This window comes from Salmo salar, chromosome ssa01 (assembly GCF_905237065.1).
Source record: "Salmo salar chromosome ssa01, Ssal_v3.1, whole genome shotgun sequence".
In the NCBI taxonomy this organism is placed as follows: Eukaryota; Metazoa; Chordata; class Actinopteri; order Salmoniformes; family Salmonidae; genus Salmo; species Salmo salar.
The window spans coordinates 103,845,865-103,870,181 of record NC_059442.1 but is presented as its reverse complement, the minus strand read 5'-3'; the positions used below and the strand labels follow the sequence as shown (position 1 = coordinate 103,870,181).

The following is a 24,317-nucleotide window of genomic DNA, read 5'->3' as shown; positions in this document are numbered from 1 at the left end:
ATGTAGAAGTCCCAAAAGTGCAAACCCTGCCCATCTGGCACTCCAGGCAGGCTAAAACAAACACTCAAATTATTGAAAATGATTTCAAATAGTATTTGAACCCAGGTATGCCTAGTGGTGTCGAGATCACCTGTCATGTTGAGCCTAGATATTACAGTATCCTGCTGCCTACCAGGCTGCTCAATCATTCTACTTCAAAACACAAACACCTATTTCCTCCGGAGCAGTCATTTGATCATCAAAAACAACAAACTCCCCTTTACTTATTGATGACATCCCCAACATAGACGCTGCATTTCCGTTTGTCGCAAACCACTTTTGTAGGCTAGGACTTTTCCAGGACACAGACACAGGAGGAAAATGGATATAAATTAAATACTTGCGCTTAATTGTCGTGTGTGCATAACGGGGAAAAGAACAAACGCGTTTGAAGTCTGACAGCCTGAAATGAGCATTACCATTTGAATAGGTGTTTTCCTTTGTGATCTCCCCCAGCTTTTGTTAAGTGTCTGAGTTTGGTAAGTACGAGAGACAATACGCTGGGCAGGTTCTGCAGAGGACACCATCAGTGAAGTCCCCGCACAAAGAGACAGACCGGGGGATGCTATGTCTGCTGCCTCTGTCGGCTTTGGGTTTATTCAATCAGATTTTTCAGGGGATTAGACAGAGAGAATATAGTCTATTACCAGGCGTGGTGCTCCACATCAGACGAAGAAGAAAGCTAGGTTCCATAGACATGGAGAGAAGGCAAACCTCCACCACTCTCAGCATCAGCAGAAGAAGAAAGCTAGGTTCCATAGACATGGAGAGAAGGCAAACCTCCACCACTCTCAGCATCAGCAGAAGAAGAAAGCTAGGTTCCATAGACATGGAGAGAAGGCAAACCTCCACCACTCTCAGCATCAGCAGAAGAAGAAAGCTAGGTTCCATAGACATGGAGAGAAGGCAAACCTCCACCACTCTCAGCATCAGCAGAAGAAAGCTAGATTCCATAGACATGGAGAGAAGGCAAACCTCCACCACTCTCAGCATCAGCAGAAGAAGAAAGCTAGGTTCCATAGACATGGAGAGAAGGCAAACCACCACCACTCTCAGCATCAGCAGAAGAAAGCTAGGTTCCATAGACATGGAGAGAAGGCAAACCACCACCACTCTCAGCATCAGCAGAAGAAAGCTAGATTCCATAGACATGGAGAGAAGGCAAACCTCCACCACTCTCAGCATCAGCAGAAGAAAGCTAGGTTCCATAGACATGGAGAGAAGGCAAACCACCACCACTCTCAGCATCAGCAGAAGAAGAAAGCTAGCTTTCAGTCAAGGAGAGAAGGCAAACCTCTACCACTTTCAGCAGCACCATTGGGGGCTATCACCATTTTAAAGTAGTCCATTTTCTTATTATTATTCTTCATTGGCGGTTTGTAAACAAACTGAAAATATGCATGCCACCACCTACTGTTCTGGACTGTGTAGTCTGAACAGACATACATCTATAAAGCCTTTAATGCCCATGCAAAACAGGCTTTGTGGAAAATGTGCCTTCTATGCAACTCTGCAGGAATCTCTAAGTGCAGGAATGAGATCAGGAACCCCTTATCTCCTAGTGTATATAGCCTAGCCCCTTCAGGCTCTGTGTACACCGAGGAGAGGGGCCTTCCTACCTTCCACCGATGCAGTGAGGAGAAGTGTTTATTAAAACAGCTGCTTCAGCCCCAGCACTCCCAGACAGCACTCGGCTGCGTCTCCTCCCTGTCTGTAGCAGAGATGGAATCATGCAGATATGGACACGCACACTAAGCTGCAACTGGATTAGTAGGCATGCAGGTGGTGGTGAGTGGTGGAAGTGGATGTAGAGCGAAGGTGAGAAGCTGTCTGAGACATGTTGGTGTAAGACCTGGGGGGGTCTGTCTGTTGAAATAGCTGGTGAGCCATGGAAAAATACTGTTGTTATGCCCCTTATGGTTCAAGCACAAGATATTTATCGAACTATACATGGATAGTAGTAGATATCCAAGCAATCCTGTCATACAGTACAGCGAGGTGTTTACAGCGTGTTTAAAGGGTGAATATGGAACAGGGGTCAAAGAGAATAAAACCATTCACCAGTGACCACAGTATTGTTTTAATCATGTGTCATTACTATTACTGTTGGCTACTGGGGGAAGAGGGGGGGGGGGGGTTGGTGAGTTGTTCCCTGATAATATGAACATTGACAACACGCTTTAAAATATTTAGTGATGAGAAGACAATACTGTCTTAAAAAACAGCTGCACTTTCTTCCAATGCTTCTCAACAGTCTGAGTCACTAACTATTGTTGAACACAGAAACTGCCGACAGGCATAAAAACTCTTCAGTGTGGCATCACTTGTTCAGCCTTCCATCCTGGTATTGGTCTTATTAAATGGGTCTGCTTCTCCAGTCTCTTGATCTGGTCAGCAGGAGGGCTAAGGAAAGGGGAAGGGGGGACCTACTCAGATGCACAACTGAATGCATTCAACCAAAATGTGTCTTTTGCATTTAACCCAACCCCTCTAAATCAGACAGGTGGGGGGGGGCTGTTTTGGGACAGTCCCAAATTGCATCCTATTCCCTACAGTTTTAGTCGGAAGTTTACATACACTTAGGTTGGAGTCATTAAAACTAATTTTTCAACCACTCCACAAATTTCTTGTTAACAAACTATAGTTTTGGCAAGTCGGTCAGGACATCTACTTTGTGCATGACACAAGTAATTTTTCCAACAACTGTTTACAGACAGATTATTCCACTTATTACTCATTGTATCACAATTCCAGTGCGTCAGAGGTTTACATACACTAAGTTGACTGTGCCTTTAAATAGCTTGGACAATTCCAGAAAATTATGTGATGGCTTTAGAAGCTTCTGAAAGGCTAATTGACATCATTTGAGTCAATTGGAGGTGTACCTGTGGATGTATTTCAAGGCCTACCTTCAAACTCAGTGCCTCTTTGCTTGACATCATGGGAAAATCAAAAGAAATCAGCCAAGACCTCAGACAAAAAAATTGCAGACCTCCACAAGTCTGGTTCATCCTTGGGAGCAATTTTCAAACACCTGAAGGTACCACATTCATCTGTACAAACAATAGTATGCAAGTATAAACACCATGGGACCACGCAGCCGTCATACCGCTCAGGAAGGAGACGCATTCTGTCTCCTAGAGATGAACGTGCTTTGGTGCAAAAAGTGCAAATCGATCCCAGAACAACAGCAAAGGAGCTTGTGAAGATGCTGGAGGAAACAGGTACAAAAGTATCTATATACACAGTAAAATGAGTCCTATATCAACATAACCTGAAAGGCCACTCAGCAAGGAAGAAGTCACTGCTCCAAAACCGCCATAAAAAAGCCAGACTATGGTTTGCAACTGCACATGGGGACGAAGTTTGTACTTTTTGGAGAAATGTCCTCTGGTCTGATGAAACAAAAATAGAACTGTTTGGCCATAATGACCATCGTTATGTTTGGAGGAAAAAGGGGGAGGCTTGCAAGCCGAAGAACACCATCCTAACCGTGAAGCACGGAGGTGGAAGCATCATGTTGTGGGGGTGCTTTGCTGCAGGAGGGACTGGTGCACTTCACAAAATAGATGGCATCATGAGGGAGGAATATATATTAAAGCAACATCTCAAGACATCAGTCAGGAAGTTAGAGCTTGGTCGCAAATGGTTCTTCCAAATGGACAATGACCCCAAGCATACTTCCAAAGTTGTGGTAAAATGGCTTAAGGAACAAAGTCAAGGTATTGGAGTGGCCATTACAAAGCCCTGACTTCAAACCTATAGAAAATGTGTGGGCACAACTGAAAAAGCGTGTGCGAGCAAGGAGGCCTACAAACCTGACTCAGTTACACCAGCTCTGTCAAAAGGAATGGGTCAAAATTCACCCAACTTATTGTGGGAAGGTTGTGGAAGGCTACCTGAAACGTTTGACCCAAGTTAAACAATTTAAAGGCAATGCTATCAAATACTAATTAAGTGTATGTAAACTTATGACCCACTGGGAATGTGATGAAAGAAATAAAAGCTGAAATAAATAATTCTCTCTACTATTATTCTGACATTTCACATTCTTAAAATAAAGTGGTGATCCTAACTGACCTAAGACAGGGAATTTTTACTAGGATTAAATGTCAGGAATTGTGAAAAACTGAGTTTAAATGTTTTTGGCTAAGGTGTATGTAAACTTCCGACTTCAGCTGTATATAGTGCACTACTTTTAACCAGGACCCATGCCATTTGAGATGCAGTCTTGTTTTGTCTATGCCATATATCCAATCCAGCCAGACTGAAACCTTCCCCTACACAACTGAAAACTACCGTAGCCTCATTACTGATAGGAACACGGATGCTTTTGCCTTACAGGCTTTTTTATGCTTTTCCAAAACGAAACAGAAATTCAGAGACGAGACCCAGCCAGAAAAATAAAATAGCTCAAATTGAACTGATCATTCATTTAAATGGAATGAACCACTGACTGATCATTCAAATAATTAATAATTTCATGGAAGTGAACCGCTGAGGATAGAATGTTTTGCAAGCATGAAAGACACAGACGGCTTCTGTTCCTGTGTGTAACCAGTCACCATAACACTCTGAATCTCTGGGGTGCATTTGACCCCATTTAGTTGATGTGAAACAGAAAGCCCTTCGGGGTAGACATTATGCACTGGGACACGCCACAATCAGAGCAGTGGGCCAGGGAACCGGTGGTTGTGTGTGTCTGTGGTTGTGGTGTGTGTTCCCTGGCCCAGTGCTCTGATCCAGGGAACACACCTGGAAGGTAATGAAGCATAAGGTGTTGATTGTGAAAAACAAGGTCATTTTAATACCCACTAAGAGGGTGGTGCTAGCAAAACCAGGGTACCGATTGACTATTGGTAAGAGGGTGGTGCTAGCAAAACCAGGGTCGTGATTGACTATTGGTAAGATAGGGGTGGCAGGTAGCCTAGTGGTTAGAGCGTTGGGCCAGTAACCAAAAGGTTGCTAGATCGAATTCCTGAACTGACAAGGTAAAAATCTGTCGTTATGGCTCTGAACAAGGAAGTTAACCCACTTTTCCTAGACTGTCATTGTAAATAAGAATTTGTTCTTAACTGACTTGCCTAGTTAAATAAAGGTTAAATAAAAAATAGAAAGAGAGTGGTGCTAGCAAAGCCAGGGTCATGGTGACTATTGTAAGAGGGTGTGCTAGCCAAGCCAGGGTCGTGGGTGACTATTGTAAGAGGGGGGTGCAAGCAAAGCCAGAGTCGTGGGTGACTATTGTAAGAGGGGGGTGCAAGCAAAGCCAGGGTCGTGGGTGACTATTGTAAGAGGGTGTGCTAGCAAAGCCAGGGTCGTGTTGACTATTGTACGAGGGGGGTGCAAGCAAAGCCAGGGTCGTGGGTGACTATTGTAAAAGAGTGTGCTAGCAAAGCCAGGGTCGTGGGTGACTATTGTAAGAGGGTGTGCTAGCAAAGCCAGGGTCGTGGTGACTATTGGTAAGAGTGTGATGCTAGCCAAGCCAGGGTTGTGGGTGACTATTGGTAAGAGAGTGGTGCTAGCAAAGCCAGGGTCGTGGTGACTATGGGTAAGAGGGTGGTGCTTGAAAAGCCAGGGTCGTGGTGACTATTGGTTGGAGGGTGGAGCTAGCAAAGCCAGGGTCGTGGGTGACTATTGGTAGGAGGGTGGTGTTAGCAAAGCCAGGGTCGTGGTGACTTTTGGTAAGAGGTGTGTGCTAGCAAAGCCAAGGTCGTGGGTGACTATTGGTAGGAGGGGTGTGCTAGCAAAGCCAAGGTCGTGGTGACTATTGGTAAGAGGGGGGGTGCAAGCAAAGCCAAGGTCGTGGTGACTATTGGTAAGAGGGGGGGTGCAAGCAAAGCCAGGGTCGTGGTGACTATTGGTAAGAGAGTGGTGATAGCAAAACCAGGGTCGTAGGTAACTATTGGTAAGAGAGTGGTGATAGCTAAGCCAGGGTCGTGGTGACTTTTGGTAAAAGGGTGGTGCTAGCAAAGCCAGGGTTGTGGGTCCAATCCCATATATGAAATCATTATACACTCATTATACTCTAACTGGCTTTTGTTAGGAATGTAGAAATAGGCTAGGTGGTTTCGCAAAAACACTTTTGATAAGCACCTGCTAAATGACATATATCCTTTACATTTTGGGTGGTTTAAAATGAATTCTAATGTCTCCAGTATGGTTGCGAGGCTGTGAGAGAGAAGACTGGGTGTGGGACCAGGATATGAGAGTCTGCGACAGCCTTAACACCCCTCAGAGGAGAGGACAGTAGCTCTCTGCCACACAGTCACTCAAGGCTATCATTGGATTACTGTGGAGTCTCTCTCTCTCTCAAAGACTTGGAGGGGAAGGAGGGAAGAGGAAGGAGAGTGTCTATCCACTTTGGGAAATGCAGGGAGAGATAAATTACCACCCTGACTGATCCTCTCAGAGAAACAGAGGGAAGAATGGTTGACTGGAGAGCATGTCCTTGAGCGTATTAAAACCACACACAGATGACTGGCGTTAGAAAGGAAAGTGACATTCAGAGACCAGGTCTAGAAAAGATTGGAACCAATAGTCAGTCTTCACTGCACAAAATAGGAACCAACCCATGTCCCTACTAGCCCTGCTTCAACCTACTAGCCCTGCTTCAACCTACAAGCCCTGCAAGAAAGCACAAGCAATTCCAAGCAGCTATTCTGCATCCCAAATGGCACCCTATTCCCTACATAGTGCACTACCTTTGACCAGGGCCCAGAAGGGTAATAGGGAGCAATTTGGGATGTAGCCAAGTCGCTGAGGGGATTTCTACACTGGCATGCCTCATTGCACCATTGTGGATAATGTAATGGCCACCCCATTTGAGCTGCAGTCGCTGCAGTTTGTGGCCTAAATTAGCGGTTTGCTGGGCCGGGGTCGGGAGGCTGACTTAGTGAGGAGTGTCTCCCCCTTGCTCAATTAACCTCCCATCTGGAGTAGGAGAGAGAGATGAGAGAGAGGGGGAATTAGCGGAGGGATGATCCTGCCTTAATGTTGTATGCGTCCCAAATTGTACCCTATTCACTATACTGTACATTACACTAATTTTTAAACAGGGCACTGGTCAAAAGTAGTGCACTATGAAGGGAATAGGGTGCCATTTGGGGGACAGACTCTTCCTCCTGAGCAACACTGAAATGTCCCCACAGGAAGGGAGGCTGCAGTAGAAGATCAATAGCCCTGAGGAAGGGGTTGGGCATGGTGAGAGGAGTCAGGAAGGGTGAGGAAAGCATTGGAGGGAGGAGAGAGGTGGGACGAGAGTCAGGAAGGGTGAGGAAAGTGTTGGAGAGAGGAGAGAGGTGGGAGGACAGTCAGGAAGGGTGAGGAAAGGGTCAGAGGGAATTTAGGGGTAGGAGGGGTATCAGAAGGGGGTGGGGAGGGGTAGAAGATGCAGCCAGGGCCAGGATCTGACTGCAGGCCACAGTGGAAGAGTGTGACAGATGGGTTGACTTCCTCCCCTGATCCCCAGATGCCCCAGAGCAGAGCCCCGGAGAGCCTCCTGATTCCTCTCTTGGAGCTGTGCCCAACATGACCCCGGCTGCTGCCTCTTCATGCTCTGCTCCAACTGTAAACCCACCATTAAAGGCCAACTTATTCATTCACCTGGTTGGCTATAAAGCTGGCTCTGTCACGACTATCTGTAAGCCCAAGATTTAACAAGTACAGTGTACACAGGCATTAGGTCCTATATACAGTGTACACAGGCATTAGGTCCTATATACAGTGTACACAGGCATTAGGTCCTATATACAGTGTACACAGGCATTAGGTCCTACATACAGTGTACACAGGCATTAGGTCCTACATACAGTGTACACAGGCATTAGGTCCTACATACAGTGTACACAGGCATTAGGTCCTACATACAGTGTACACAGGCATTAGGTCCTACATACAGTGTACACAGGCATTAGGTCCTACATACAGTGTACACAGGCATTAGGTCCTATATACAGTGTACACAGGCATTAGGTCCTACATACAGTGTACACAGGCATTAGGTCCTACATACAGTGTACACAGGCATTAGGTCCTACATACAGTGTACACAGGCATTAGGTCCTACATACAGTGTACACAGGCATTAGGTCCTATATACAGTGTACACAGGCATTAGGTCCTACATACAGTGTACACAGGCATTAGGTCCTACATACAGTGTACACAGGCATTAGGTCCTACATACAGTGTACACAGGCATTAGGTCCTACATACAGTGTACACAGGCATTAGGTCCTACATACAGTGTACACAGGCATTAGGTCCTATATACAGTGTAGATAGACATTCACATGGACCCACACACAGACAGCAGACATATGAGGATCATAGGGGACCACTCAACTTGGACTGGCACATTCAAATGCAAGTCACGTTAGGAGAAATAGAAATATAGATATATACGTATGAACTGCTATAGAGGGAAGGGGTCATACTGGTCACAGTTCTGCAGTGAAGAGAGAACCGTCTTTCTTGAGTGACACATCAAAGCAAGGGAGGCTTTCTCCCTTTTTTTCCGGGAGACAGATGGTTGCGAGTGGCACAATGAGGATGGTTGACATTGACGAGGGAAAATGTTGCCTCTGCCAAGTCCACACGTCACCTCAGTATGCAGCCTTGTGTCAGCCATCCATCCATCCATCCATCGCTCTGTCTGGCCCATACAGCTTTTCAATAGCAGCACTAAATGGAAATTCATTACCAACCACACTGAGACAGAGTGATGGAGTGAGTGATGTGGTGGGTCATTCACGAGGGCTATCTGATCAAAGGACTGTGTGTGTAAGCCACATTGGACCATTAGTGAGGTGGTAACACACCTGTCTGTCAATGGTTTATAAGTAGGTTATAAATAGTTAATATGTAGTTTATAAATCACATAAACAGGTCAAACTTTGTTAGAAATTGTGTAATTGTCGTTTTGGTACAACTTTTAAACCGTACCTAAATGTAAAGTGTTATTTAAAGCATACCTTACTGTAAAGTGTTATTTAAAGCGTACCTTACTGTAAAGTGTTATTTAAAGCGTACCTTACGGTAATGTGCTATTTAAAGCGTACCTTACGGTAATGTGCTATTTAAAGCGTACCTTACGGTAATGTGCTATTTAAAGCGTACCTTACTGTAAAGTGCTATTTAAAGCGTACCTTACTGTAAAGTGTTATTTAAAGCGTACCTTACTGTAAAGTGATATTTAAAGTGCACCTTACTGTAGTGATATTTAAAGCGTACCTTAGTGTAAAGTGTTATTTAAAGGGTACCTTACTGTAAAGTGTTATTTAAAGCGTACCTTACTGTAAAGTGTTATTTAAAGCATACCTTACTGTAAAGTGTGACCAGTCAGACAATACTTACGGTTGTTCCCCAGCTCCTCAAACAGATACTGCATCTTCTCCCACTGGGTACCATTCTGATTAGGTGGGGCTTCAAGAGGAACAAAGGCCCTGCAAAAAATACTATTTATTAAAACCATTGGCTTTATTAGAAGTAAAATATGATATAGCCTGGTCCCAGATCTGATCAAAGTTGGCTATACAGCACAAACAGATCTGGGACCAGGCGAGTTAAAATAAGCCCAACTGTGAAATGCAGGTTAGAATCTGTGATAGCCTACTTTGTAAAGTAAATGTATTAGAGAAGCCATGACTTTGGATATCTCCAGTGCATTTCTTAATGGAAACACAATGTTTTGATTACGTCCCTTGATAATAATTGCTTCTATCAACAGCCGTCAGCATCATCAGTAGTGCAAAACAACTTTTAGTTTCCCATACACTATTTACATAAAGTTGTCCCTGCTAGACAAGTTTATTTACTTAGCATTGAAGGGAATGTATTCAGGGAACTCTCTTCACTGTCAGAATGTCTAAAAATCCCCCCCAGTCTGAGCCGAGAGACTAGCTAACACCTGCCACTGAAACCAACAGGATGGAGTGAAATATTGAAATATTCATGTTTTTGTATTGAAAGCCTTCTTCAGGGTTGATGACAAAGTTCATTTACTGTAGCATTTCTTTTGGACCCGCAATTAAATGGATCAAGGTGTGCATTTTGTTGGACTAAAATAGACATTCCCAAACTCTGACTAGAGATGGAATGTATTCCTGGGAATGGCTTTAACTGTTATTTATTAAGGAAAACAACAGCATTAATCCAACTACACATTGGTAGAGGGTTTAGTAGCAGCAACAGCATCAATAACTATTGGTAGAGGGTTTAGTATCAGCAACAGCATCAATAACTATTGGTAGAGGGTTTAGTAGCAGCAACAGCATCAATGACTATTGGTAGAGGGTTTAGTAGCAGCAACAGCATCAATGACTATTGGTAGAGGGTTTAGTATCAGCAACAGCATCAATGACTATTGGTAGAGGGTTTAGTAGCAGCAACAGCATCAATGACTATTGGTAGAGGGTTTAGTAGCAGCAACAGCATCAATGACTATTGGTAGAGGGTTTAGTAGCAGCAACAGCATCAATAACTATTGGTAGAGGGTTTAGTAGCAGCAACAGCATCAATGACTATTGGTAGAGGGTTTAGTAGCAGCAACAGCATCAATAACTATTGGTAGAGGGTTTAGTAGCAGCAACAGCATCAATGACTATTGGTAGAGGGTTTAGTAGCAGCAACAGCATCAATGACTATTGGTAGAGGGTTTAGTAGCAGCAACAGCATCAATGACTATTGGTAGAGGGTTTAGTAGTGGCAACAACATCAATTACTATTGGTAGAGGGTTTAGTAGTGGCAACAACATCAATTACTATTGGCAGAGGGTTTAGTAGCAGCAACATCATCAATAACTATTGGTAGAGGGTTTAGTATCAGCAACAGCATCAATGACTATTGGTAGAGGGTTTAGTAGCAGCAACAGCATCAATGACTATTGGCAGAGGGTTTAGTAGCAGCAACAGCATCAATAACTATTGGTAGAGGGTTTAGTATCAGCAACAGCATCAATGACTATTGGTAGAGGGTTTAGTATCAGCAACAGCATCAATGACTATTGGTAGAGGGTTTAGTATCAGCAACAGCATCAATAACTATTGGTAGAGGGTTTAGTAGCAGCAACAGCATCAATGACTATTGGTAGAGGGTTTAGTAGCGGCAACAACATCAATGATTATTGGCAGAGGGTTTAGTAGCGGCAACATCATCAATGACTATTGGCAGAGGGTTTAGTAGCAGCAACAACATCAATAACTATTGGTAGAGGGTTTAGTAGTGGCAATAACATCAATTACTATTGGTAGAGGGTTTAGTAGTGGCAACAACATCAATAACTATTGGTAGAGGGTTTAGTAGTGGCAACAACATCAATAACTATTGGTAGAGGGTTTAGTAGTGGCAACAACATCAATAACTATTGGTAGAGGGTTTAGTAGCGGCAACAACATCAATGATTATTGGCAGAGGGTTTAGTAGCGGCAACATCATCAATGACTATTGGCAGAGGGTTTAGTAGCAGCAACAACATCAATAACTATTGGTAGAGGGTTTAGTAGTGGCAATAACATCAATAACTATTGGTAGAGGGTTTAGTAGTGGCAATAACATCAATAACTATTGGTAGAGGGTTTAGTAGTGGCAATAACATCAATAACTATTGGTAGAGGGTTTAGTAGTGGCAACAACATCAATGACTATACTCTAAAGCATGAGGCTCAACTATTTCCACCTAAGTGCTGGTCATGGCTCACATCAACAGCATCCTCCCGGACACCCTGGACCCACTCCAATTTGCATACCGCCCCAACAGATGACGCAATCTCAATCGCACTCCACACTGCCCATCCTCGCCTGGACAAAAGGAACACCTATGTGAGAATGCTGTTCATTGACTACAGCTCAGCGTTCAACACCATAGTGCCCTCAAAGCTCATCACTAAGCTGACTCTAGGACTAAACATCTCCCTCTGCAACTGGATCCTGGACTTCCTGACGGGCCGCCCCCAGGTGGTAAGAGTAAGCAACAACACGTCTGCCAGGCTGATCCTTAACACTGGGGTGTGTACTTAGTCCCCTCCTGCATTCCCTGTTCACCCACGACTGTGTGGCCAAACACAATTCCAACACCATCATTAAGTTTGCTGACGACACAACAGTAGAATGGCTGATCACCGACAACGATGAGACGGCCTATAGGGAGGAGGTCAGAGAACTGGTAGTGTGGTGCCAGGACAACAACCTCTCCCTCAATGTGAGCAAGACAAAGGAGCTGATCATGGAATACAGGAAAAGGAGGACCGAACAGGCCCCCATTAACATTGACGGGGCTGAAGTGGAGCGGGTCGAGAGTTTCAAGTTCCTTGGTGTCCACATCACCAACAAACTATCATGGTCCAAACACACCAAGACAGTCGTGAAGAGGGCACGACAAAACATTTTCCCCCTCAGGAGACTGAAAAGATTTAGCATGGGTCCCCAGATCCTCAAAAGGTTTTACAGCTGCACCGTGGAAACATCCTGACCGGTTGCATCACCGCCTGGTATGGCAACTGTTCAGCATCTGACTGTAAGGCGCTATAGAGGGTAGTGCGAACAGCCCAGTACATCACTGGGGCCAAGCTTCCTGCCATCCAGGACCTATATAATAGGCGAGGTCAGAGGAAAGCCCATAAAATTGTCAGAGACTCCAGTCAGACACGTTATAGACTGTTTTCTCTGCTACCGCACGGCAAGCGGTACCGGAACGCCAAGTCTAGGACCAAAAGGCTCCTCAACATCTTCTACTGCTGAACAATTAATAAAATCGCTACTGGACAATTTACATTGATCCCCCACCCTCTCCCTCCCTTTTTGTACACTGCTGCTACTCGCTGTTTACTATATTTGCATAGTCACTTCACCCCCACCTACATGTACAAATTACCTCAACGAACCTGTACCCCCACACACTGACTCGGTACCGGTGCCCCCTGTTTATAGCCTCGTTATTGTTATTCTTATTGTGTTACTTTTTACTATTACTTTTTACTTTAGTCTACTTGGTAAATATTTTCTTAACTCTTCTTGAACTGCACTGTTGAATAAGGGCTTGTAAGTAAGCATTTCACGGTAAAGTCTACACTTGTATTCGGCGCATGTGACAAATAAAGTTTGATTTGATTTGAAACACATGCTTTGTTTAATGCCAGTGGCAGGTCATTTTTGATTATCCTGGAGATTTTATGACATCATTACATTTTACATGTATTTATTGTTGTTGTAAAAAAATTATTGCTTGTTTAATTTAATTAAAGCCAAACTTATTAGAATGATTCACCATCCTGGTTTTAGCGGTAACGTGGTTGGTTATGGCATGAATTTTGACAGCAGAAAGACAGCCATGATGCACACTGCCCATATGAACATGGAACAACACTAATGTGGAACAACAGTAATGTGTAGAGTAGACGAATATGGAACAACAGTAATGTGTAGATTAGCCTAATGTGGAACAACAGTAATGTGTAGAGTAGCCTAATGTGGAACAACAGTAATGTGTAGATTAGCCTAATGTGGAACAACAGTAATGTATGGAGTAGCCTAATGTGGAACAACAGTAATGTATGGAGTAGCCTAATGTGGAACAACAGTAATGTATGGAGTAGCCTAATGTGGAACAACAGTAATGTGTAGATTAGCCTAATGTGGAATAACAGTAATGTGTAGATTAGCCTAATGTGTAATAACAGTAATGTGCAGATTAGCCTAATGTGTAATAACAGTAATGTGTAGACTAGCCTAATGTGTAATAACTTAGCCTAATGTGTAATAACAGTAATGTGTAGATTAGCCTAATGTGTAATAACAGTAATGTGTAGATTAGCCTAATGTGGAACAACAGTAATGTGTAGATTAGCCTAATGTGTAATAATAGTCATGTGTAGACTAGACCAATATGGAACAACAGTAATGTGTAGATTAGCCTAATGTGGAACAACAGTAATGTGTAGATTAGCCTAATGTGGAACAACAGTAATGTGTAGATTAGCCTAATGTGTAATAATAGTAATGTGTAGACTAGACCAATGTGGAACAACAGTAATGTGTAGATTAGCCTAATGTGGAACAACAGTAATGTGTAGATTAGCCTAATGTGGAACAACAGTAATGTGTAGATTAGCCTAATGTGGAACAACAGTAATGTGTAGATTAGCCTAATGTGGAACAACAGTAATGTGTAACAGTAATGGAATGACTTGGTTTCCTCTATCATAATCGCTCCTCTTTCACACCTGCAGCCAAACTAACCCTGATTCAGATGACCATCCTACACATGCTAGATTACGGAGACGTAATTTATAGATCAGCAGGTAAGGGTGCTCTCGAGCGGCTAGATGTTCTTTACCATTTGGCCATCAGATTTGCCACCAATGCTCCTTATAGGACACATCACTGCACTCTATACTCCTCTGTAAACTGGTCATCTCTGTATACCCGTCGCAAGACCCACTGGTTAATGCTTATTTATAAAACCCTCTTAGGCCTCACTCCCCCCATCTGAGATATCTACTGCAGCCCTCATCCTCCACATACAGTACAACACCCGTTCAGCCAGTCACATTCTGTTAAAGGTCCCCAAAGCACACACATCCCTGGGTCGCTCCTCTTTTCAGTTCGCTGCAGCTAGCTACTGGAACAAGCTGCAACAAACTCTCAAACTGGACAGTTTTATCTTAATCTCTTAATTCAAAGACTCAATCATGGACACTTTAACTGACACTTGTGGCTGTTTTGTGTGATGTACTGTTGGCTCTTCCTTCTTGCCTTTGTGCTGTTGTCTGTGCCCAATAATGTTTGTACCATGTTTTGTGCTGCTACCATGTTGTGCTGCTGCCATGTTGTTGTCATGCTGTGTTGTCTTAGGTCTCTCTTTATGTAGTGTTGTCTCTCTTGTCGTGATGTGTGTTTTGTCCTATATATATATATATATATATATATATATATATATATATTTATTTTTTTATCCCAGCACCTGTCCCCGCAGGAGGCCATTTGCCATTTAGTAGGCCGTCATTGTAAATAAAAATGTGTTCTTAACTGACTTGCCTAGTTAAATAAAGGTAAAATAACAATATATATGTATGTTATCTATGTATTGTAGGTAGGCCTACATTATGTTAGCCATGCAGCCCCCTCCATGTGTCCATGCCATCATGAAGAGCATCATGAAAGGAGAGAACAACTTCTGGGAATACCGGTGAACCTCGTATACACAAGTTATTTGCCTGTAACAATTGCTTGTTTCCCATTTGATATGTTGAAAACCCAAGCCCTCCGTAGGCTACCCTTACCCTAGGCCTACTATAATGAAAGCTCATTTAAAACATGTTAGGCTAAACCAGGGCTGGATTCACAAATAAATATTGGCAATATTTTACTTGAAGCCTGCAGGTATAATGCTTTTTAACTTGTTATAAGCACGTATGAGCCTTTTTTATAATGTCTAATAATAAAGTGTATAATATGTTGTCTCTATGATCAACATTTCGACTAAGAAACAACATGCTGAATGTAGACCACCCTATTAAAGAACAATCACCTCAAAAGCCCAAGTTTAAAGAATCAGCAGCAGTTGAAAGGTCAATAGTCATTTTAAGAGTTTTGAGTCATGCCTAGCCCTCTAGCCCAGTCACGACAGGCTGCAAACAAAAGACTGTGTTCAAGCAGCAAAGCCCTTGAATGAACAGTCACCCAAACAGTGGCCTGATGCCTCCCTGTATCACACAGAGAGGAGAGGAGATGAGTGGAGTGGAAAGGAAAGCAAAGGAGAGGCAGAGCAAGATAAAAGCCATCATGTCGCCTCGCATCAAGAGACCTAAACAACAATCCCCCGGTACAAAGAGGTACAAAGGGCTGACGGTTCAAAAAGGTAAAATAGACACCAAATTGCTTCTGTCTAAAGAATCCCAAAGAGTCCAAACTTTTCAACTTGAAATGAACCATGTGGGCCCGTCCTAGGCTGTGTCTCAAATGTCAACATGTTGTCTAAGGTCCATAGGGCTCTGGTAAAAAGTAGTGCACTATGTAGGGAATAGGGTGCCATTTAGGATGACATGTTTCTATCCACCCACCGTCCAATCCAGGCAGCGTCCTCTATAGGATCAGAGTGCCATTTAATGGTTGAATGAACATTACATTACATGACCTGAACAGCAAGCATGTTACTGTGGTGGTGGCTAGGAGAAATCCATTATGTTTATGCTGCACAGGCACAGTTCAACACAGAGTAAACTGGAGGTTAAATGGGACATGGTTTCCACTGTGTATCGCTATAGATTTAAGCATCAAGTCATCTTTGAGACACTTAATCACGAAAGGGACAGTTCACAATGGCTTTATCTGAGACTGAGTGGGGGTGGGGATGGGAGCTGAGGATGGGTGCTGGGGGTGAGGATGGGTGCTGGGGGTGGGGATGGGAGCTGAGGATGGGTGCTGGGGATGGGGATGGGAGCTGAGGATGGGTGCTGGGGGTGGGGATGGGAGCTGAGGATGGGTGCTGGGGGGATGGGAGCTGGGGGTGGGGATGGGATGGGAGCTGAGGATGGGTGCTGGGGGTGGGGATGGGAGCTGAGGATGGGTGCTGGGGGTGAGGATGGGTGCTGGGGGTGGGGATGGGAGCTGAGGATGGGTGCTGGGGGTGGGGATGGGAGCTGAGGATGGGTGCTGGGGGTGGGGATGGGAGCTGAGGATGGGTGCTGGGGGTGGGAGCTGGGGGTGGGGATGGGAGCTGGTGTGGGGATGGGTGCTGGGGTTGGGGGCAGGGTATGGTTGGGAGCTGGGAATGGGGTGGGGATGTCAGCTGGGGTGTGGGCTGGGGAGGGAGCTGGGAACTCAGTCAGATGTCCCTCCACATAAGGTTAAGCATCTTGGGTCAGTAACTATAGCAGAGGGCATCTTGGGTCAGTAACTATAGCAGAGAGCATCTTGGGTCAGTAACTATAGCAGAGGGCATCTTGGGTCAGTAACTATAGCAGAGGGCCTCTTGGGTCAGTAACTATAGCAGAGGGCATCTTGGGTCAGTAACTATATCAGAGGGTATCTTGGGTCAGTAACTATATCAGAGGGCATCTTGGGTCAGTAACTATAGCAGAGGGCATCTTGGGTCAGTAACTATAGCAGGGGGTCCTGAGGATGGCTCACCCCTCACAGTTCTGGGTGACTTTAACCTCCCTACGTCTACCTTTGACTCTTTTCTCTCTGCCTCCTTCTTTCCACTCCTCTCCTCTTTTGACCTCACCCTCTCACCATCCCCCCCTACTCACAAGGCAGGCAATACGCTTGACCTCATCTTTACTAGATGCTGTTCTTCTACTAATCTCACTGCAACTTCCCTCCAAGTCTCCGACCACTACCTTGTATCCTTTTCCCTCTCGCTCTCCTCCAACACTACTCACTCTGCCCCGACTCAGATGGTATTGCGCCGTCGCAACCTTCGCTCTCTCTCTCCTCTTCCATCCTATCATCTCTTCCCTCTACTCAATCCTTCTCCAACCAATCCCCTGATTCTGCCTCCTCAACCCTCCTCTCCTCTCTTTCTGCATCCTTTGACTCTATGTCCCCTATCCTCCCGGCCGGCTCGGTCCTCCCCTCCTGCTCCATGGCTTGACGACTCATTGCGAGCTCACAGAACAGGGCTCCAGGCAGCCGAGCGGAAATGGAGGAAAACTAGCCTCCCTGCGGACCTGGCATCTTTTCACTCCCTCCTCTCCACATTTTCTTCCTCTGTTTCTGCTGCTAAAGCCACTTTCTACCACTCTAAATTCCAAGCACCCTCCTCTAACCCTAGGAAGCTCTTTGCCAACTTCTCCTCCCTCCTGAATCCTCCCCCCCCCCCTCCTCCCTCTCTGCGGATGACTTTGTCAACCATTTTGAAAAGAAGGTCGACGACATCCGATCCTCGTTTGTTAAGTCAAACAACACCGCTGGTCCTGCTCTTATTGCCCTACCCTATGCTTTGAACTCTTTCTCCCCTCTCTCTCCAGATGAAATCTTGCGACTTGTGACGGCCGGCCGCCCAACAACCTGCCCGCTTGACCCTATCCCCTCCTCTCTTCTCCAGACCATTTCCGGAGACCTTCTCCCTTACCTCACCTCGCTCATCAACTCATCCTTGACCGCTGGCTACGTCCCTTCCGTCTTCAAGAGAGCGAGAGTTGCACCCCTTCTCAAAAAACCTACACTCGATCCCTCCGATGTCAACAACTACAGACCAGTATCCCTTCTTTCTTTTCTTTCCAAAACTCTTGAGCGTGCCGTCCTTGGCCAGCTCTCTTGCTATCTCTCTCAGAATTACCTTCTTGATCCTAATCAGTCAGGTTTCAAGACTGGTCATTCAACCGAGACTGCTCTTCTCTGTGTCACGGAGGCTCTCCGCACTGCTAAAGCTAACTCTCTCTCCTCTCATCCTTTTAGACCCGTCTGCTGCCTTTGATACTGTGAACCATCAGATTCTTCTCTCCACCCTCTCCGAGTTGGGCATCTCCGGTGCGGCTCACTCTTGGATTGCGTCCTACTTGACAGGTCGCTCCTACCAGGTGGCGTGGCGAGAATCCGTCTCCGCACCATGTGCTCTCACCACTGGTGTCCCCCAGGGCTCAGTTCTAGGCCCTCTCCTATTCTCGCTATACACCAAGTCACTTGGCTCTGTCATATCCTCACATGGTCTCTCCTATCATTGCTACGCAGACGACACATAATTAATCTTCTCCTTTCCCCCTTCTGATAACCAGGTGGCGAATCGCATCTCTGCATGTCTGGCAGACATATCAGTGTGGATGACGGATCACCACCTCAAGCTGAACCTCGTCAAGATGGAGCTGCTCTTCCTCCCGGGGAAGGACTGCCCGTTACATGATCTTGCCATCACGGTTAACAACTCCATTGTGTCCTCCTCCCAGAGTGCTAAGAGCCTTGGCGTGACCCTGGACAACACCCTGTCGTTCTCCGCTAACATCAAGGCGGTGACCCGATCCTGTAGGTTCATGCTCCACAACAGTCGCAGAGTACGACCCTGCCTCACACAGGAAGCAGCGCAGGTCCTAATCCAGGCACTTGTCATCTCCCGTCTGGATAACTGCAACTCGCTGTTGGCAGGGCTCCCTGCCTGTGCCATTAAACCCCTACAACTCATCCAGAATGCCGCAGCCCGTCTGGTGTTCAACCTTCCCAAGTTCTCTCACGTCACCCCACTCCTCTGCACACTCCACTGGCTTCCAGTTGAAGCTCGCATCTGCTACAAGACCATGGTGCTTGCCTACGGAGCTGTGAGGGGAACGGCACCTCCGTACCGTCAGGCTCTGATTTATGAACATTTGAACATCTTGGCCATGTTCTGTTATAATCTCCACCCAGCACAGCCAGAAGAGGACTGGCCACCCCTCATAGCTTGGTTCCTCTCTAGGTTTCTTCCTAGGTTTTGGCCTTTCTAGGGAGCTTTTCCTAGCCACCGTGCTTCTACACCTGCATTGCTTGCTGTTTGGGGTTTTAGGCTGGGTTTCTGTACAGCACTTTGAGATATCAGCTGATGTAAGAAGGGCTATATAAATAAATTTGATGTGATTTGATTTGATCAGTCCCTACACCCAAAGAAGGGCACTGCGTTCATCCACCTCTGGCCTGTCCGCCTCCCTACCTCTGCGGAAGCACAGTTCCCGCTCAGCCCAGTCAAAACTGTTCGCTGCTCTGGCACCCCAATGGTGGAACAAGCTCCCTCACGACGCCAGGACAGCGGAGTCAATCACCACCTTCCGGAGACACCTGAAACCCCACCTCTTTAAGGAATACCTGGGATAGGATTAACTAATCCTTCTAACCCCCCCCCCCAAAAGATATAGATGTACTATTGTAAAGTGGTTGTTCCACTGGATATCATAAGGTGAATGCACCAATTTGTAAGTCGCTCTGGATAAGAGCGTCTGCTAAATGACGTAAATGTAAATGTAGAGGGCATCTTGGGTCACTAACTATAGCAGAGGGCATCTTGGGTCAGTAACTATAGCAGAGGGCATCTTGGGTCAGTAACTATAGCAGAGGGCATCTTGGGTCAGTAACTATAGCAGGGAGCATCTTGGGTCACTAACTATAGCAGAGGGCATCTTGGGTCAGTAACAATACCAGAGGGCATCTTGGGTCAGTAACTATACCAGAGGGCATCTTGGGTCAGTAACTATAGCAGAGAGCATCTTGCGTCAGTAACTATAGCAGAGGGCATCTTGGGTCAGTAACTATAGCAGAGAGCATCTTGGGTCAGTAACTATAGCAGAGGGCATCTTGGGTCAGTAACTATAGCAGAGAGCATCTTGGGACAGGAATATGAATAAAGCTTCAAGCTTGTTCCAGAGAAAATATAGAGTTGTGAAGTTAGATTGAACCAGTAGAAGAACCCAGTTATATGGCAACATACTCTGGTGGAAGAGGACTTTTTTCTGTGATGTCTGGCTGCTCATGGCTGAACAGATGGCAGTTTAAAGAACGTTGATTTCCTTGAAGAGGAAAACACCTTGCTCATTAAGTGATTATAATGACATGTAGTACACACCTCTCCTCACCATCTATGCCTGTATCCAAAATGGAACCCTATTCCTTATATTATTATACAGACCCCTATGCAGGCCCTGGTTAGATGTGGTGCACTAGATAGGGAATAGTGTGGGTGACAATGTCTCATAGTACTTACCCAATTAATAGCAGTGCTGCACAGACGATGATGAATCCAATTGTGTATTTCAGAGCATTTTTCACTTGCTGTAATGAAAGACAGAATTATTAATAGTGTGTTTATGAATCAGGAATGTAACAATATCTAATTCTTCAATGGGGTGGGTTGGGGGGCTGGTGTGTATGTATGTGTGTGTACACATTTGAGGTGAGTGGCTGGCTAACTAATTCCATATTCCATTTAGTGAGGGGACAATGGAGTGTGAAGTGGAATCCAGAGTCCTGTTCAACCTGCCAGAGACTCTCAGAGTAGTCACACACACACACACACACACACACACACACACACACACACACACACACACACACACACACACACACACACACACCTTACTCCCAGCGCTGTTATTAAAGGGTGCTTTGAAAGTAATGATTCAAAAGAACTCCTTGGCTGTGAGAGGAAGTGCTTCTGTCAGCTCCAAACCAACCCAGAGGAAAGGGAAGAAGCTCACTGTGGCATGTAATCTATATAATCACTACCGTGTCCTTTGGAGACCAATATATGACATTTCAGCAATATTCAGTTTAAGATGAAGAGGGGGGGAGGGTGGTCTATTCCTATGGGCTTTGGCTTTTTCTACACTTATCTTAACAGAGGCCATGTATACGTAATATCCAAGAGTCGACAGTAAAGTCTCAACTATATCCTTTTCTTGTTGCTTTTCTACAGTATGTAGTTCTATAGGGATACTGTAGGCTTTTCTACAGTACGTAGTTCAATAGGGATACTGTACACTTTCTACAGTATGTAGTTCTATAGGGATACTGTACACGTTTCTACAGTACGTAGTTCTATAGGGATACTGTACGCTTTTCTACAGTACGTAGTTCTATAGGGATACTGTACGCTTTTCTACAGTACGTAGGTCTATAGGGATACTGTACGCTTTTCTACAGTACGTAGTTCTATAGGGATACTGTACGCTTTTCTACAGTACGTAGTTCTATAGGGATACTGTACGCTTTTCTACAGTACGTAGTTCTATAGGGATACTGTACACTTTTCTACAGTATGTAGTTCTATAGGGATACTGTACACTTTTCTACAGTATGTAGTTCTATAGGGATACTGTACACTTTTCTACAGTATGTAGTTCTATGGGGATACTGTAGGCTTTTCTACAGTATGTAGTTCTATAGGGATACTGTAGGCTTTTCTACAGTATGTAGTTCTATAGGGATACTGTACACTTTCTACAGTATGTAGTTCTATAGGGATACTGTACACTTTATTTGTAGCATAGAGCTTTAAGTATCACTTCTGTATCTATTTTGGGGGATTGTGATATATTAATATTGAGTGAGTGTTTTAATTGAGACTGATGTGTTTACATTCAGCCTCTGGTTGGTCATTAGGAATGTAATCTCTCACGATATGTGGGACCGATGGGATTAAGTCCAAAATAATGAATACATACAGTGTTTACCTTCCTTAACCCAGAGACAGATAGTTAGTGACTGCTGTTCATAGCCAAGGTCAACGTGTGTGTGTGTGTGTGTGTGTGTGTGTGTGTGTGTGTGTGTGTGTGTGTGTGTGTGTGTGTGTGTGTGTGTGTGTGTGTGTGTGTGTGTAGACTACAGTAAGAGGACAGGCAGCAGCAGTCTTACTGAACACTTGTTGTTGTGTGTGTGTGTGTGTGTGTGTGTGTGTGTGTGTGTGTGTGTGTGTGTGTGTGTGTGTGTGTGTGTGTGTGTGTGTGTGTGTGTGTGTGTGTGTGTGTGTGTGCGTGCGTGTGTGTCTAGACTACAGTAAGAGGACAGGCAGCAGCAGTCTTACTGAACACTTGTTGGTGTGTGTGTGTGTGTCTAGACTACAGTGAGAGGACAGGCAGCAGCAGTCTTACTGAACACTTGTTGGTGTGTGTGTGTGAGTGTGTTGGTGTGTGTGTGAGTGTGTTGGTGTGTGTGTGTGTCTAGGCTACAGTAAGAGGACAGGCAGCAGCAGTCTTACTGAACACTTGTTGGTGTGTGTGTGTGTGTGTGTGTGTGTGTGTGTGTGTGTGTGTGTGTGTGTGTGTGTGTGTGTGTGTGTGTGTGTCTCTAGCCTACAGTAAGAGGACAGGCAGCAGCAGTCTTACTGAACACACTTGTTGGTGTGTGTGTGTGTGTGTGTGTGTGTGTGTGTGTGTGTGTGTGTGTGTGTGTGTGTGTGTGTGTGTGTGTGTGTGTGTGTGTGTGTGTGTGTCTAGGCTACAGTAAGAGGACAGGCAGCAGCAGTCTTACTGAACACTTGTTGGTGTGTGTGTGTGTGTGTGTGTGTGTGTGTGTGTGTGTGTGTGTGTGTGTGTGTGTGTGTGTGTGTGTGTGTGTCTAGGCTACAGTAAGAGGACAGGCAGCAGCAGTCTTACTGAACACACTTGTTGGTGTGTGTGTGTGTGTGTGTGTGTGTGTGTGTGTGTGTGTGTGTGTGTGTGTGTGTGTGTGTCTAGACTACAGTAAGAGGACAGGCAGCAGCAGTCTTACTGAACACTTGTTGATGTTGTCATCATCTTTCTCCTCATAATAGAAATAGACAAAGGGGATCCACAGGAAGACACAGAACAGGAGGATAGAGTACAGTGCTGTTGGGAGAGAGAGAGAGTTGAATCAACTTTGTTTCTATATTTCATCAAACAAATAATATATGTTTTCCTACTGATCACGTTGAAACAGTGTGGATAACTGATTGGATTTAACAAAAAGTTATGAATGGAAAGAAATTGATGGAATTTGTATAAAAAAAATGAAAAGTATACTTTTAACATAAATCCAATGGCTTTGAATTCCCGTTAGTTGACAACTCAGTCTGCTGTGTGATCTACAAAGCCTCACATATGAGTGTGTAATGCAAATACACAAGGTCCTGTCTGGCTCGGGTTGGTAGAGCATGGTAAATACACATGGTCCTGTCTGGTTTGGTTGGTAGAGCATGGTAAATACACATGGTCCTGTCTGGCTCGGGTTGGTAGAGCATGGTAAATACACATGGTCCTGTCTGGTTCGGTTGGTAGAGCACGGTAAATACACATGGTCCTGTCTGGTTTGGTTGGTAGAGCATGGTAAATAGACATGGTCCTGTCTGGTTTGGTTGGTAGAGCATGGTAAATACACATGGTCCTGTCTGGTTTGGTTGACAGAGCATGGTAAATACACATGGTCCTGTCTGGTTTGGTTGGTAGAGCATGGTAAATACACATGGTCCTGTCTGGTTTGGTTGGTAGAACATGGTAAATACACATGGTCCTGTCTGGCTCGGGTTGGTAGAGCATGGAAAATACACATGGTCCTGTCTGGCTCGGGTTGGTAGAGCATGGTAAATACACATGGTCCTGTCTGGCTCGGGTTGGTAGAGCATGGTAAATAGACATGGTCTTGTCTGGCTGGGTTGGTAGAGCATGGTAAATACACATGGTCCTGTCTGGTTCGGTTGGTAGAGCATGGTAAATACACATGGTCCTGTCTGGTTTGGTTGGTAGAGCATGGTAAATACACATGGTCCTGTCTGGCTCGGGTTGGTAGAGCATGGTAAATACACATGGTCCTGTCTGGTTTGGTTGGTAGAGCATGGTAAATACACATGGTCCTGTCTGGTTTGGTT

At 45.0% G+C, this 24,317-nt stretch overlaps 1 protein-coding gene across 5 annotated transcripts in view; it reads right to left on the bottom strand.

Moving 5' to 3' along the window:
• The window catches only part of LOC106593427 (lysosomal cobalamin transport escort protein LMBD1), a 202,154-nt gene that overhangs the window by 113,580 nt on the left and 64,257 nt on the right, over window positions 1–24,317 (bottom strand). For all 5 annotated transcript variants that reach the window (XM_045687124.1, XM_045687128.1, XM_045687126.1 and 2 more), the window contains exons 4-6: window positions 23,204–23,301; window positions 20,700–20,767; window positions 9,394–9,482 (exon numbers count right to left, since the gene is read on the bottom strand). In XM_045687124.1, the coding sequence (XP_045543080.1) occupies window positions 9,394–9,482; window positions 20,700–20,767; window positions 23,204–23,301 (255 nt within the window). The remainder of the gene's footprint in view (window positions 1–9,393; window positions 9,483–20,699; window positions 20,768–23,203; window positions 23,302–24,317) is intronic.